Source organism: Dendropsophus ebraccatus, chromosome 14 (assembly GCF_027789765.1).
Source record: "Dendropsophus ebraccatus isolate aDenEbr1 chromosome 14, aDenEbr1.pat, whole genome shotgun sequence".
Lineage (NCBI taxonomy): Eukaryota > Metazoa > Chordata > Amphibia > Anura > Hylidae > Dendropsophus > Dendropsophus ebraccatus.
Window position 1 is genome coordinate 31,674,767 of NC_091467.1, and position 16,502 is coordinate 31,691,268.

At 45.3% G+C, this 16,502-nt stretch overlaps 1 protein-coding gene across 1 annotated transcript in view; it reads right to left on the reverse strand.

The window, feature by feature from the left end:
* ACE (angiotensin I converting enzyme) overlaps window positions 1-1,576 on the reverse strand; it is a 37,042-nt gene extending 35,466 nt beyond the window's left edge. The window contains exon 1 of the mRNA XM_069952455.1: window positions 1,196-1,576. Coding sequence (XP_069808556.1) covers window positions 1,196-1,447 — 252 coding nt within the window. The 5' untranslated portion in view covers window positions 1,448-1,576. The remainder of the gene's footprint in view (window positions 1-1,195) is intronic.
* Window positions 1,577-16,502: the final 14,926 nt, after the last annotated feature.

Genomic DNA, 16,502 nt, shown 5'->3' on the forward strand with positions numbered 1-16,502 from the left:
AGAGAGAGAGAGAGAGAGAGAGAGAGAGAGAGAGAGAGAGAGAGAGAGAGAGAGAGAGAGAGAGAGAGAGAGAGAGAGAGAGAGAGAGAGAGAGAGAGAGACTGAATGAGACTGAATATCTAGGTGATGGCTAATTGGTTTCATGTCAATATAGAAGGGTAATAAGCTCTATAATTATACTTTATTACATGAGGGACTATCTGTAAATTACTCTTATAAAAGAAAAAAAGAAAGAATGAAACAGCACCACTCCTGTTCTTGGGTTACCCCTGGTATTGCATTCAAGTGAATGAAGCTAATGTGCAGTACCAGCCTCATCCCATGGACCGGAGGGGCGCTAGTTCTAGTGGTGAGAAGTTTTTGTTTAATCTGTATGACAAACTACTGACCTGCATGGAAGTCATATTTTCCATTTATCATTCCCCCATGTTAGTATAAGAAATAATAGAAGGGATGATTTTAGGGCAGCTTACATTCTGTCATTCAGTTTACAGACCCTGAGATTTGATGATTGACACATTCCCAACCCCATGATACAAAACATCATGACTTGGCCATAATACACCTAATAGTTGTTTGCTATGTCTGCCTCTGCTGAATGCAAGTTACACTGACACAATGCCACAACTGGAAGCTGGTATAGAGACTGGCATCACATTTGGAGACACAGTGTTGTAATGCTACACACTGGGTCAGATGGGATGAATAGATCCTATTTGCTTCTTATACTACAAACAGAGTGGAGGAGCACCCCCAGAAGCAGGAGTGGAGGAGCACCCCCTGACCTGACAGATACACTCCTAATAGCAGCTGGATGCCTGCTGGTGCCAGAGCACATTCATACAGCATGTGGCTGCTAGTGATAGCGCTACTATGGTGTCCTTATTGTCAGTATATACCCTGCACAGCCTGTACCAATGCTGGGCATATGGTATATGGTAAGCTGGCAGGCACCTGGTGATTGTGTGCCCCCCTTACCTGCTGGGCATATGGTAAGCTGGCAGGCACCTGGTGATTGTGTGTGCCCCCCTTACCTGCTGGGCATATGGTAAGCTGGCAGGCACCTGGTGATTGTGTGTGCCCCCCTTACCTGCTGGGCATATGGTAAGCTGGCAGGCACCTGGTGATGGTGTGTGCCCCCCTTACCTGCTGGGTATATGGTAAGCTGCCAGGTGGTGATGTGTGCCCCCCTTACCTGCTGGGCAGAGTTGTACTCCGTTATGTTGGTGTTGTAGGTCCAGCTGGCTTCCACACTGCTGAAGAACACGATCTCCGCGGAGCTGTTGAAGTCACTGGCAAAGTCTCGGGCATCACTTTCGCTGCTTCCATAGCTTTTAGTTGGCAGCAAGGCGGCGTCCAGTGCTGTGGTGCTGCCCACCAGGAGCAGCCCCAGGAGGAGAGTCCTGACCATCCCCGGGGGTCCCCGAGTCACCTTCATCCCCCTCATCCCCTGTGGGTAGAGCAAGACACTGGCTGGTTACAAGGTCTTTATAAAGAATCAGGAGAACGCCAGCCCTCTGGTGCTACCTCCTGCCAGAGATAAGGAGACACAGGCTGCCCCTCTCCATCCTGGGGAATGGCACCATGCACGGGGACAGGGAGGAAGCCAAAGTCCTTCCAACACCTCAGCCACCTCCCGAGACGCTGCTCAGCCTCTCCCCCTCCTCCCGAGGAACACAGCTTAACTCCTTCTGCTTACTGCATGTGCTACAACACCCTGCCCCTCTGCTGCATGGCCAGCAGCACCCTGCCCCCCTGCTACATGGCCAGCAGCACCCTGCCCCCCTGCTACATGGCCAGCAGCACCCTGCCCCTCTGCTGCATGGCCAGCAGCACCCTGCCCCCCTGCTGCATGGCCAGCAGCACCCTGCCCCTCTGCTGCATGGCCAGCAGCACCCTGCCCCTCTGCTGCATGGCCAGCAGCACCCTGCCCCTCTGCTGCATGGCCAGCAGCACCCTGCCCCTCTGCTGCATGGCCAGCAGCACCCTGCCCCTCTGCTGCATGGCCAGCAGCACCCTGCCCCTCTGCTGCATGGCCAGCAGCACCCTGCCCCTCTGCTGCATGGCCAGCAGCACCCTGCCCCTCTGCTGCATGGCCAGCAGCACCCTGCCCCTCTGCTGCATGGCCAGCAGCACCCTGCCCCTCTGCTGCATGGCCAGCAGCACCCTGCCCCTCTGCTGCATGGCCAGCAGCACCCTGCCCCTCTGCTGCATGGCCAGCAGCACCCTGCCCCTCTGCTGCATGGCCAGCAGCACCCTGCCCCTCTGCTGCATGGCCAGCAGCACCCTGCCCCCCTGCTGCATGGCCAGCAGCACCCTGCCCCTCTGCTGCATGGCCAGCAGCACCCTGCCCCTCTGCTGCATGGCATCCTATATCATACACTATATGTACAGGGCGACATCCTATATCATACACTATATGTACAGGGTGACATCCTATATCATACACTATATGTACAGGGTGACATCCTATATAATACACAATCGGGGCAAATACATGTAATGGTCCTTTTACACGGAACGATTGATCGTTCGTTTTTGCACGATAACGATCGAATTCGAACGATAATCGTACGTGTAAACGCAGCGAACGATCAAGCAACGAGCGAGAAATCATTCATTTTGATCATTCAACATGTTCTCAAATAGTCGTTGATCGTTCGCAAAAAAAAACGCAGATCGTTCCGTGTAAACAGTCTTTCAACAATTTCACCTATGTGTGAGATATGCAATCATTTTTGCGATCGCTTAAGCCTAACTATTTTTCCGTATGATGTATCGTTCCGTCTAAACGCTGATAGTTATAAAAAAAAACATCATTCATTCAAAATCGTTACTCGTGCGATCGGGTGAATTATCGCTCCTTGTAAAAGTACCATTAGTCTCACCAGTTCTTACTGGGACACGCACCTTGCACTGCTAATTACCCAATTGAAGGTGTTGCTTTGCTTTCATCAGGTATTATCTTTATTTGTTACCCTAAATTCTAATTGAAGCCAAAGCCAGAAACAGACTATAAACAGGGAACAGATCATTAAGGAAAGACTGAGATTTTACCCTCTTTTCAAATCCATTCCTGGCTTTGGCTTCCAAAATCTGTCAGATAAATCTCTGTCTAAACCACACCATCAGTCAACTTCATGAACATGCCTTGCAACACTTTATGGTGCCAAAGTGATCACATTTCCCCCCAATACGTACAATGGGGCATGTCAGATAATAATTAGCCCATTTTATCATAATGTAAAAACAACAGCCATGTTTCATAACAACAGCCGTTGTTTGCACAAGGGAAAATAATGTTCATTACTAGTGATGAGCGAGCATGCTCGTCCGAGCTTGGTACTCGACCGAGTATTAGGGTACTTGATGGTACTTGTTACTCGGATGAGCATCTCGCGATACTCGAGAAAATCTCATCATCCGTTTCATGTAAGTTTGGGTGCAATTTCTCAGCCAAAATACAGTTGTCAATTTGAGTGAAAATAAAACAATGTGTGAACAGGAAAAAGAAAAAACAGCCGTATTTTGCCAAAGCAAATGGTAAAGAATGAGAATGTTTGTTATTTGCATGATGGCAATCCATTACAGCTGTTATTTTTTATGGTGTGTGCACTGCCGGCTAATTTTCCATTGACTTTAATGGAGCGCATTATTATATTGAAAACATTGCCGCGTTTTTCTTTTATTATACGGTGTGTGAACATTGCCTTAGTGTGCTCCAGCTTTAACTTGTTTCCGTTTATGGTGTAACTGACTGCATTAAAGCTGTTAAGCATCTCAGCCTCCCCCGTTTTATGCTAAAACTCAACTACTTTGCCATGCTCCCTGCTGCGTCTTCCAATCCCCCGCTGAGACTTCTGAGACGGATTAGTCTCGGCAATAACAGACCGCTCAGCCAGTCTCTGGTCGCTGCGCTGTCCCTTCTCAGTCAGTGATTGGCTGAGCAGGCTGTTATTGCAGAAACAAGTCCATTGGAATGGTCAACAAGAACATAAAGCAGGGAACGTGCAGACACTGCAGGTGGACACCGGAGAGCATGGGGATGTAAGGGCCCTATTCCACCGGACGATTATCGTTCAGATTATCGTTAAATCGTTCGAATCTAAACGATAATCGTTCGGTTGAAATGCAGTTAACGATTAACGACCGAACGAGAAATCGTTGATCGCTTTATAATGCCCCTATTCCACGAGTCGTTTGTAGGAGCAAACGAGCGCTATTAGCGCTCGTTTGCTCCTCGTTCCCCGCTCGCTGCCGCCGCTATTCAACGCGGCGTCAGCGAGCGGGTGAGTGCGGGAGGGGCAGCGGGGAGCTGCTGGGGGGGCTGCCCGGGGGATCGCTGATCGTCCGGGCAGCCCATAGGATATAGCAGCATCTGCTGCCGACGGTCCTATTCAACGGAGCGACGGCAGCAGATCGCTGCTATATCAGTCGCTTGTTTTTCAACATGTTGAAAAACAAGCGACTGCAACGATCAGCCGACATGAACGATGTCGGCTGATCGTTGCACTCTATTCCACGGGACGAATATCGTTCGTAGCGGCCGTTATCGGCCGAATACGAACGATATTGCTCCTCTAAACGACCCGTGAAATAGGGCCTTAAGACCTGGACCTATTTTTATCGTTGCTCGTTCACAAATCGTTCGCATTGAATAAGACGTTGTTTGGTCGTTCGCAATAGATACGAACGCAATAGCGAATAAATAGCGAAGAAAAACGATCGCAATTACGATCATAAGTAACGATTATCGTTCCATGGAAATGAGTGAACGTTTTCAGGTCTTTTGCAATAGCGGTCGTTTGAGATCGTTAATCGTTAACGATTATGCAAACGCTAATCGTCCGGTGGAGTAGGGCCCTAATGCCCCTATTCCACCAGTCGTTTGTAGGAGCAAACGAGCGCTATTAGCGCTCGTTTGCTCCTCGTTCCCCGCTCGCTGCCGCCGCTATTCAACGCGGCGTCAGCGAGCGGGTGAGTGCGGGAGGGGCAGCGGGGAGCTGCTGGGGGGGCTGCCCGGGGGATCGCTGATCGTCCGGGCAGCCCATAGGATATAGCAGCATCTGCTGCCGACGGTCCTATTCAACGGAGCGACGGCAGCAGATCGCTGCTATATCAGTCGCTTGTTTTTCAACATGTTGAAAAACAAGCGACTGCAACGATCAGCCGACATGAACGATGTCGGCTGATCGTTGCACTCTATTCCACGGGACGAATATCGTTCGTAGCAGTCGATATCGGCCGAATACGAACGATATTGCTCCTCTAAACGACCCGTGGAATAGGGCCTTTAGACTAGGCTATTATGTTATATATAAGGGCAGCAATATAGAAACGGTTTTACCTCTTAAAAATTAATCTTGTAGTGCTACAAAAAGACAAAAAGTGTAGCCCTAGCCTAGAAAGCAGAGACTAGAGAAATCTAGTTTACTCTAAACTAGAGTAAACAGCAATTTTTTGTCATACAAATAACTCTGCACATCACACCAATGTTTCTGACAAGTGGGTGGAAGTCTCACACCTCACCCTGAGTGTATAATGCATACATGATCATTCATTTTATGGAACCATGCCACTAGACTGTTAATGCATATTTTATCTTAAAGGGATTATAATGACACTTTGGGGTAGAAGTATATCCATCTTAAAGGGGTATTACCACCTCACATTTACAAGGGGTGTATGGAGCGGCTGACACCTCCCGCTAAAGACCAATAACAGGGATCACACAGGTAACCACTCTGTCAGAACATTATGGTGCGTTCACATTAAGGAATCCGCACAGAGAAGATCCCTGCGGATTCCGCCGTTCGCATCTCCGACCGTCCCATATGCTCCATTCTATGGTCAGGCAAATTCTTCCGTCTGCACAAATAATTGACATGTCAATTCTTTGGCCAGATGGCGGAATCCAACCGACCATACAATGGAGCCTATGTCATGGGCAGAGATGTCAGCGGCGGAATCCGCAGGGATTCCTCAATGTAAATGCACCCTCTATAGGAGATTTATTCTCCCAGTTTTCCAGGACTGGATCCAGCTTTTCCAGGCACCCAGAGCGGACGTCAAAGTCAGCAGGCTGACAAGCGCTTTGCTATTACTGTAAATTCGCTCACCATGTTAATTCTACTGATACAGTCTGCCTGACCACGCCTCCGTGACACTTTAGAGCAGCAATAAAAAGTTATTATAAAAGGTGATTGCAACTACAGGTCTCACTACTTACAGAACATACTGTAGTTATGTAGCCTAGTTATGTAGCCATGTAAGCAGCTTGGGACATGTTTTTTTAGATAACGGTTCCCTTTAATACTCTGTATACCCCGAGCAACATCAATAATGACCAGTTTCCTTCCCTGGTTATATATTAATAGCCTTATGTTTGGCTAATAATGCATTATTCAGAGTTTCCATTTTAATAGGTGTAAACACAGATGCCATTCAGGATGCAGGGAAAGCTTACTGTCTACTGCCTGATGTGTTTTTCACCCATCTTTCTAAAGAGACAGATGGTAACTGGTATAAACTGTTGACAAGAATGACTGATAATTCTGCATATTCAACAGGTGCGATATTTCCAAGCCACAAAGCTGGAGACCAGAAGACTCATTTTCATCAAGTCTTGTCCGCAGACGGTGCTATCCGCACTCTTTTGTTAGTAGGCTAAATTAGTCTTCTATACAGCTTATGTCTTACCTGCACAGGTTACAATGTGTAGATATCCCCGCAGCCAATAAAATAATAAATAAATAATGAAACTATATATAAAGTCAGTCCTGTAACTGCATCTATGAGATATTACAGGGGACTCATGCAGCAGACCTGAGCACTATGGACATGGCAGCTTCATTTGTCTAAACACCACATTGTCTATGGCTGTCTCTATATACACCTGAAGCAAGTGATTACATGAATTAACCTGTGCACTGCCTGGACAAACTTCAGGCGTCGCGTTCAGATGTAAAAAAACTAGCAGGAAACCAGACAGACACCATTAGGCTATGTTCCCACACAGTATTTTTGCTTGGTATTTTGCAAGCAAAACCAGAGTGGATTTAAAACACAGAAAGGCTGTTGAAATTAAGGCTGCGTTTACATGTTCCGTGTTCCACTGAAGTGTAATGTCTGTAACGGATTCTCCCCACCAGGGTAGCATATATGATAAGATTCTGGGAGCGGGGGAACTGTATGCATATGCGCCACACTGGAATGAATCAGCCGCACGGCATTGTCATTACAGTGCAGTGCATATCTGTACAGTTCCCCCACTCCCAGCTTATCATAGATGCTGCGCGGGCCAGGGGGAAGCCGTTGAAAAGCATTTCACGCCCGTGTACCTTGTGGAACACGGAACGTGTGAATGCTGTCTTAGTGGATGGCAATATAATAAATGGCCATTGTTTTAAAATAACAGCAATTATTTGCCATGTCGGTTAGTGCTTACAGTGTTTTTGTGTTTAGTGTTTGTGTTTAGTGTTTAGTGTTTTTGTGCTGCCTTTGAAATGTGCACTATTTGTGTGCCGCGCTTTGGGATCCTGCAAGATTATGTGAAAAAAAATGGATAACTGTGTAATATATGTTAACAAACAGTATAAAGTATGTTAGCACTGGTGTTTAGCGGACCTGTCAAACTCGGCATTTAATTCCCCGCAGCTGCCGAAGTTGGATGCCACCCTAGGGAGTCCATAGGCTGTATCCATGTTTTCCTTGCAGCCCTAGGGTGGCATCCAAGTTCTGCAGCTGCAGGGAATCAAATGCAGAGCATCCTAGTTCTAGTTAGTGGTTTTGGCAATGATGGCTAACCCTGACACTCCAGCTGTTGCAAAACTACAATTCCCATCATGCCTGAACAACCAAAGATTTGGCTTTGGCTGCCCAGGCATGATGGGAGCTGTAGTTTTGCCACAGCTGGAGAGCCAAGGTTAGCCATCACTGGGTTATGGTAATAAACGTTTTGTTCACCTATTAAGGGTGCCTTCACACGTACCATATCGCTGCGTATTTATCGCACACAACTCGCACAAAACTCGCATGAAAGTAGCTGCAATTTTTGTGGTGTTAAACTCGCCTGTGAAAATCATGTGCAAATCAAAACTCGCATGTAAAAATTGCACCAAACTCGCATGTAGTAATACACATACATTGACTTGATAGCAATCAGTATTACTGTGGATTTATGTAGGAGAAACTTGCAGTGATACATACGCAGCGATACGGTACGTGTGAAGGCACCCTAAGGGTATAAACCCACACACCGTATACGCAGCAGATATGCAACAAATACGCAGCAGATTTGGTGGTGCAGATTTGATGCTGTGTTCAGTTATTTAGATCTAATCTGCTGCGAGTTTGCTGCGTATCGCAGCAGTAAATACGCTGCATATACGGTGTGTGGGTTTATACCCTAAATGTATATCTTTAAGCGTATGTTCCCACTAAGGCTGGGTACACACTGCGATTTTAGCATACGTTTAACGGATCCGTTTTATTTAACGGACAAAAAAAATAGTGTCAGCAACGTTTTTGTGTCCGTCAAAAAAAAAAACTGATCCGTTTTGATTGGTTTTTTTTATAATGGAAGTCAATGGAAAAACGGATCAAAACGAATGCACACAAATGCATCTGTTTTTGCAATCCGTTTTTCATCCGTTTTTTTTTCAAAAAATGGATTGCAAAAACGGATTGCAAAAACGCAGTGTGAACCCAGCCTAAGAAATATGTGCTGAAATTCCAAGCGGAGGCCACGCGGCAGACTCTGCTTGACGTTCCACCTGTTCAGTTCTGCTGTCCGGTTAAAGAATTTCTGTGCATATTCCGTCGTGGCAATATACCCTAACATTGTACAAAAACATATGTGTAGAGTGTGAACAGGACCAGCAGATTTTTACTTTTTTTTAAATGTTTTACAGTTGTTGTGTTCCTTGCCCACACGGGTCGATATTGAGGAGCAAACGAGCGCTATCAGTGCCCGTTAGCTCATCGTTCCCTGCTATCACATGCGTCAACAGCGAGCGGGTGAGAGCCGATGGGGGGGGGAGGAGCTGTGGGGGGGCTGCCCAGCTAGATTGTCCGGGCAGCCCATAGCAGGTAGCAGCGGTCTGCTGCCACCGCTCCCATTCCACGGAGCGACAGAAGCAGATCGCTGATATATATTAGTTGTTTGTCTTTCAACATGTTGAAAGACAAATGACTTCAATGATCAGCCGACATCGTTCATGTCGGCTGATCATTGCCCTCTATTACACAAGACGATTATTGGCCGTAACGGCCGAATACGGCCAATAATCGCTTTGTGTAATAGTGTCTTAACATTTCCACTTCTAAACCTATGTGCCTATTTACTTTCTCCAACTCCTGTCAGGGTATGTGCACACTTCGAAAAAACAACGTAAAATCCGTTGTGGAATCCGCCTCTCGTGGAATTCCCCAACTGATTTTACGTCGCTTTTCCAAATTGTTCACATACCCTAAGGGGCTTAATAAGGATATTTTGTGGTCTTGTCTGACTAGATGTGCAGTGTACACCATCCGTGTAGCTGCCACTGTGTGCCATTCATAACTTCCAGCACTGCTCCTACTGTGACACAGCAAAGGCCTGTACAGTACACGGAGCCTGTACATTGGCACACAGAGTTCCTAGGGGTCAATCCATTTATGGTGAATGTATAAATAAAACCACTGGGAGCCGCAATGAACACTATTGGAGAGATTTATCAAACATGGTGTAAAGTGAAACTGGCTCAGTTGCCCCTAGCAGCCAATCAGATTCCACCTTTCATTCCTTACAGACTCTTTGGAAGATGAAAGATTGAATCTGATTGGTTGCTAGGGGCAACTGAGCCAGTTTCACTTTACACCATGTTTGATAAATCTCCCCCTATGGGCTTATAGCAGCATTTATAAGACCCAAATCTTCCTCAGAACTTGTTTATTTAAAGTGTCCCTCTCGCCGTGAAAAACTACTGACATGTCAAAAAGACATGTTAAGAGGTTTTATCAGTTGGAAGCTGAGTGTTCACATCCCAGCCAGTTCCTGGTGGAAGTAACATGGCGGATTGCTTCATTGCCACCTCCCTGTGAACTCTGTCTCTCTGCAGGAGATGAGCCCCATAGACTTATAATAGAGCTTGTCTCATGCAGCGAGCTGGGGATCATGGGGAGAGAAGCCCTCGGCAACACTCTTCTCCCAGCTATATCTAGAGATAGATAGATAGAAATCTAGAGATTCTCTGCAATATGTCAAAAGTTGTTTTTATTTTTATAATGACAGGGACACTTTAAATTCTTACACATTGCGTTGGTGGGAGAAGAAACTCAAATAATTATTCATAGTTTGATTCTTATCAGGTTACTCATTGTAATTTGCACTTTTGTATTAAAAAAAAGCTATTTTTAATGCAGAAATTTTTTTTATTAATAAACCCAGAATAGGTGCGATTTGCAGAAAAAACACATCTACCTGTCTATATATCTATCTATTTATATCTATCTCGCCATCTCATATCTATCTATCTATCTATCTATCTCTGCCTATATTATCTATCTATCTATCTATCTATCTATTGCTGCGTTTACACGGAACGATTATCGTTCGAATTTGCACGATAACGATCGCATTTGAGCGATAATCGTTCCGTGTAAACACAGCGAATGATCAAGCGACGAGCAAGAAATCGTTCATTTTCATCTTTGAACAAGTTCTCAAATTGCCGTTGGTCGTTCGCAAAAAATTCGCAGATCATTTCGTGTAAACTGTCTTTCACCGATTTAAATGTGTGAGACAGCAAAGCGATCACAATACGATTTTTCCATACGATATATCGTTCCGTCTTAACGCTGATCGTTATCAAAAACAAATCGTTATTTCAAAATTGTTAATCGTACGATTTATCGAATTATCACTCTATGTAAACGCAGCATATCTCTTATCTATATTATCTATCATATCTATCTATCTCATATATATTATCTATCTATCTATGAACGACTCTACACATTGGGGGGAAAAGACCCCCCGTTACAGCCCCCTATACTCACCTGATCCCGCCGGGTCCTGCTTCCTGATCGGGTCGGGTCACGGAGATATGAGACGGCGCGCGCGCTCACAGGAGAGTCCGACGCTCATAGAGACTGAATGGGGAGTCCGATGCTCCGTCGTTCTCTATGGGCATCGGACTCTCCTGTGAGCGCGCGCGCCGGGCTTCAGGCGCTCATACTGTATCTCCGTGACCCTCCGGGATCAGGAAGCGGGACCCGGCGATATCAGGTGAGTATAGGGGCTGTAACGGGGGGTCGGGAGCCTGTCACCCCGACACGGGGGTGACAGGACCTCTTTAATAAAAATGAGTTCCGTCTCACATAATAATTTTAACATTCAAAAAAACTTTTTATTTGAAAACATTTGTCAACATAAATTATGCATACAGTATACATTTATTCTGTACTTTTATCATAGTCCCTCCCCCCCTCCCTCTGCGCATTTTGGGGAAAAAAATAAAATGAAAACCACAGCTGTCATTTTTACATAGTGGGAACCTAGCCTGAGGCTGTAAGTCAGAGATGGGGAACCTTCGGCCCTCCAGCTGTTGCAAAACTACATCTCCCATCATGCCTGGACAGACGAAGCTTTAGCTTTCCTCCAACACAACAATGGAGATAGCACTAATGTGAAGCGTGACTTTATTTATACCACATGCAGTGTTTTGGCAACAACAATGCTTAAGTGTACAAACCCACACACCGTATACACAGCAGATACGCAACAAATACGCAGCAGATTTGGTGGTGCAGATTTGATGCTGTGTTCAGTTATTTAGATCTAATCTGCTGCGTATTTGCTGCGTGTTTGCTGCGTGTTTGCTGCGTATCGCAGCAGTAAATACGCTGCTTATACAGTGTGTGGGTTTATACCCTTAAGGAGGAGTTTTTATCACGTGCATGGTGTGAATAAAGTCACAGTTCACATACATGTGACATTTTACCACTTTGTGCATCTCTCAGTACAGTGAAGGAAAGTGTCAGAACAGTTGCTCAAGTTTAGTACCTGTTGTTGCATGAGTGGATTTGCATTTGCACCTATGTGAAATCTTTTTTGCACAAATGACGGTTCTGGCTTACAATTATGTATTGGTGTTGGTAAAACAGGAAACTGACGTAAAAGATGATTCGTTGTATGTGGTTGGGTGAGAACACATCAAACGCTCTTCATTACATAGATATTGCCCAACAAAGCTGTAGATCCACATTTTGGGAACAACAAAGCTTTTTATATTAGGAGGAAGTGAAGAGGTTTCTAGGAGAGATTTCAACTTTCAACAGCAGAAGGGAAGTATTAAAACTGGAATCCATAAATTATTCCAAGATTAATTTACTACCATCCTTTCCCACACGTATAGCCGACCATCATTTTTCTATTCGGCAGCTTTGCTATTTCTTTTTCTATTCCAAAGTGAGTTAAACATTATGAGGCTGTGTTCCCAATACAGGAAAGGGGCATCAATTAATGGCAACCGCTTTTTCATAAGGACGGACGCAAATAATGATCATGATTATTAATTGCAGCCGTCTATTGACATTTCGTGGTAAAATCCCATTGTGGAAACATAGCCTTAGGATAGTTTCACACATAGCGAATCGTAGTGGATCTTACACTGCGGGTTCCGCAGAAAAATCTGCTGCGATTCCTGATACAGTTTGAATGGGGCTGCATACTCACAAACGAAATTTTCTTTCCACTGCAAGTATGTAAATGCTGGCCCCCTTAACCAGCCACCGTCTGGAGCATACTTTACCTGGTCCACACTCCAGCTGCATCTAAGGCTCCCGACTCCCGTAGGTTCAACGTTTGTGCCAAAACCAGAAGTGGATCCAACAGGAAAGAGAAGTACAAGTCCTTCCTTTATATATTCAATCCCATGTGAATCCACATCTGGTCTTGGCACAAAAAATCCAGTGGCAGTGTGGAGATTCAAACAGTTTCCTCACTCCCAGCATAATAACAATACATCATGTCAGGCGGGGACACTCTATTACAGGGCTTCCCAGTTTGTAGTCAGGGGGGTCTAAATTGGTTTTATGTAATTACTGCATTGTGGATGTATGAGATGTTCACACACTGTAAGGGTGCCTTCACACCTACCGGATCCGCAGCGGGTCTCACTTCTGCAGATTCGTAGCGAGAACCGCTGTGGATCCGGTACCATTCACGCCTATGATAGCACATACTCGCAGCGGGATTGACATACCGCTGTGAATATGTGCTTTAACCCCCCACTGTCCGCAGCCCCGCCATCGCATAACCCATCCCTGGCCGCATCCCCCATCCCCGGCCGCATCCTGCAGCCTGCCGCCGAGAGCATACATTATCTGCTTGGCGGTGCGGCTGCAGTGAGGCTCCCGGCTCCGGTCCCGCTCAGATCAGCTGAGCGGGACCGGAGCCGGCAGCCTCGCTGCAGCCGCGCCGCCGAGCAGGTACTGTATGCTCTCGGCGGCTGGCTGCAGGATGTGGCCGGGGATGGGGGGATGCGGGTCATCCCCGGGCTGCTGGATGCAGCCAGGGATGGGGGATGCGATGGCAGGACTGCGGACAGCGGGGGGTTAAAGCACATATTCACAGCGGGATGTCAATCCCGCTGCGAGTATGTGCTATCATAGGGGTGAATTGATACTGGATCCGCAGCTGATCTCGCTGCGAATCCACAGAAGCGAGATAGGCTGCGGATCCGGTAGGTATGAAGGCACCATAAATAATAGCAGCCATAATTGATTACGAGCATCCAAATATTGGACATGCACATTATTTAGATAATCACGGCCATCATTTGGTCCCAAAATGACGGCCATTTTAAAGACAGTGGTCAAAAAGCCTACACACTTCATACTGAAGTCGGCCACTGGTGACAGGTTCGGTCAACAGTTTAAAGAGTTAGGCTAAGTTCACACAACGTATATCTACAAAAATATATGTTACCTTTCCTTCTATGGGATCCCGGCTGGAGTGTATACACAGAGGGACATTTATGAAGTCAGCCGTTTTTCACGCAGGGCTTACAAATGTCCCCGCAGCTTCGGAGCTCAGGGGATTTATGTAGAGGTGCACTGCCTCTACATAAATCTCGATCTCGATCGAGTCCGTGCGAAAATTCTGAAACCTACGCCATGTCAGTTTTCTGCTATTCCCTGTCACTGAATGGCCGGGTCACGGAACAGCCGGTCTCTTACAACGTGTGAACATAGCCTAAGGAAGCCCCCCAACTCTGCTCCCACAGATGATGTTGGTGGAGACAAGGTTCGGATTTTCACTTCCGGATCCTTTTGTTCTAAGAGGGATAAGCCAAAACCAGAGCAGTTTCCCTTTCTTTTTCTTCTTTTTTTTTTTTTGCTAATATGTTGCTTTAATAAAATTATATTACTTTTCAATATAACTTAAATTTTATAACTGTTTGTTTGTGTTATCTAAGTTCTGCAGTTCCCGATCCCCTGCTCTGTTCAGAGGTTGCCTGTCACTATCACACAGCACAGCAGCCTCTGTATAAGAATATATGGTACATGGGGGGAATAGGGGGGTGGGACCCTGTTCTGTATATCACTGTTATTCATCACCAGATCAGAGCAGGGGATCTGAAACTGAAGGGCTTAGTGGGCATTCACACATCCGCAATTTTGCAGACGTACGAGGAAGGCAACTAATGGATTTGTTCCCCGACCGGCATCATGTATCAATATCACACCGGCAGCGGGGAAACTCTTTGAATCGCCGCGGCACTGTAATGACATGGCTATGTTCACACAATGACGGCAAACAATGTCTCTTGTTTGCTGTTATTTTTACTTTGTGGGAACATATCCTAAGTCTATGTTCACACAGTATTTCCATCAGTCTTTCAACCAAAACCCGGAGTGAGTTAAAAACACAGAAACTGTACAAATCTTTCCATTATAATTTTGCCCTTGTCAGTTCCACTCCCAATCTTGGTTGAAACAAGAATAATGGAAATACTATGAGTGAACACAGTCTCTGGGTGATTTATACACATGATGTTACTGTCTCTAGTTTATGTTTTCTAATGCCTGCTTTTAATTAAATCATTGTGAGCGGTATTTGTTCATAACAATTGTAAGGCGCTCACTTGGGATTCATTTTGGCAGATGCAAAGGAATGTACGAGTATAGTTATAGTACTAGGACTCTCACTGTAATTTCCAGATAGCTGTTTCCATATATAGGCTATGTTCCCATCCATGTATAAAAACGTCTGTCATTTTGAAATAACGGCCATTAAACAATAATCATCCTAAAAGACGGCCATCAATTGGCCCAAAGAATAAAAACAGTGTGTGAATATAGCCATACATTGTAAATAGATTGGATAGGTATAGGTATATTTACATAAGCTGTTGTTTTCTGGGGAGTTTTATAATCATGGTAAAACATGTGTTAATCAATAAAATACCAACACCGCACTTAGCCAATGATAATGGAAAGTCCACCCACATCTAATCAGACTCCAAGACCAAGTCCGCTTACCCTGTATATTCCAATTCAAAAGATGGGACAAATAATGTACGAGAAATACCTTTTTGTAGCACTTGATGTCTTGTTTTTTGCTGCACCAAGAACATATACTCACAATGGTATTAACCTTGAATTCAGAATTTATTAGGCTTCTCATAAAGGACAACAGGACATGCTTACAGGCTGATGTGTTAACTTCCCACAGTCCAAACCATCTGACCTCTCACGGAGGACATTTCAGAGGATAGGCTTCTCCTTCCTCATGCGCGAGGACGTACAGGTTGGGAACGTCTTAAATATCTGCCGCAGTCCATGTAGTAACCCTTAATGACCCAGGTTACAAAAGGTTACATTTTACTTAATTATATTATACAATTATATTTATAGTAGAAATAGACGCATGATCCATCTAGGAAGAGAATATAACCAATAACTCTTACACATACATACTAGAAATAGGCTTTGAAGCTACACACTTCCTTTAGCCCATGGGTACTGACTGTATCTAATTTCATGATCCACCATGATTCTTTCCGGACCAATCGCTTGTGACTCTCCTCCACATCATTACAAAACCCGAGCTGCTCCAATACTTGCCACCTAAGATCACACACACTGTGCCGGTTTTCATGAAAATGATGCGCTACTGTAGTCTCCCTGGATTCCTTTTTCTCCTTATTTTTCTTATTGCTATTATACTTCCTAATAGCTGACTTGTGTTCATTAAGCCGTGTTTTGATTTGTCTGCTAGCCTGACCCACATAACATAGGCCACATGGGCATTTCAGGAGATAAATTAGATTTTTGTCATTACACATATAGAATCCTCGTACCTCAAACTTGGTTCCTTTCATTGGTTGATATATCACATCACCCTTAATGATGTTACAATGCTGGCAAATTATGCACGCAAAAGTGTCCTCTTCTGCTAGTCCTGCATGTCCTGTTGTTGTCAGGAACTTACCTTACCAGGGTCCTGCGGCGTT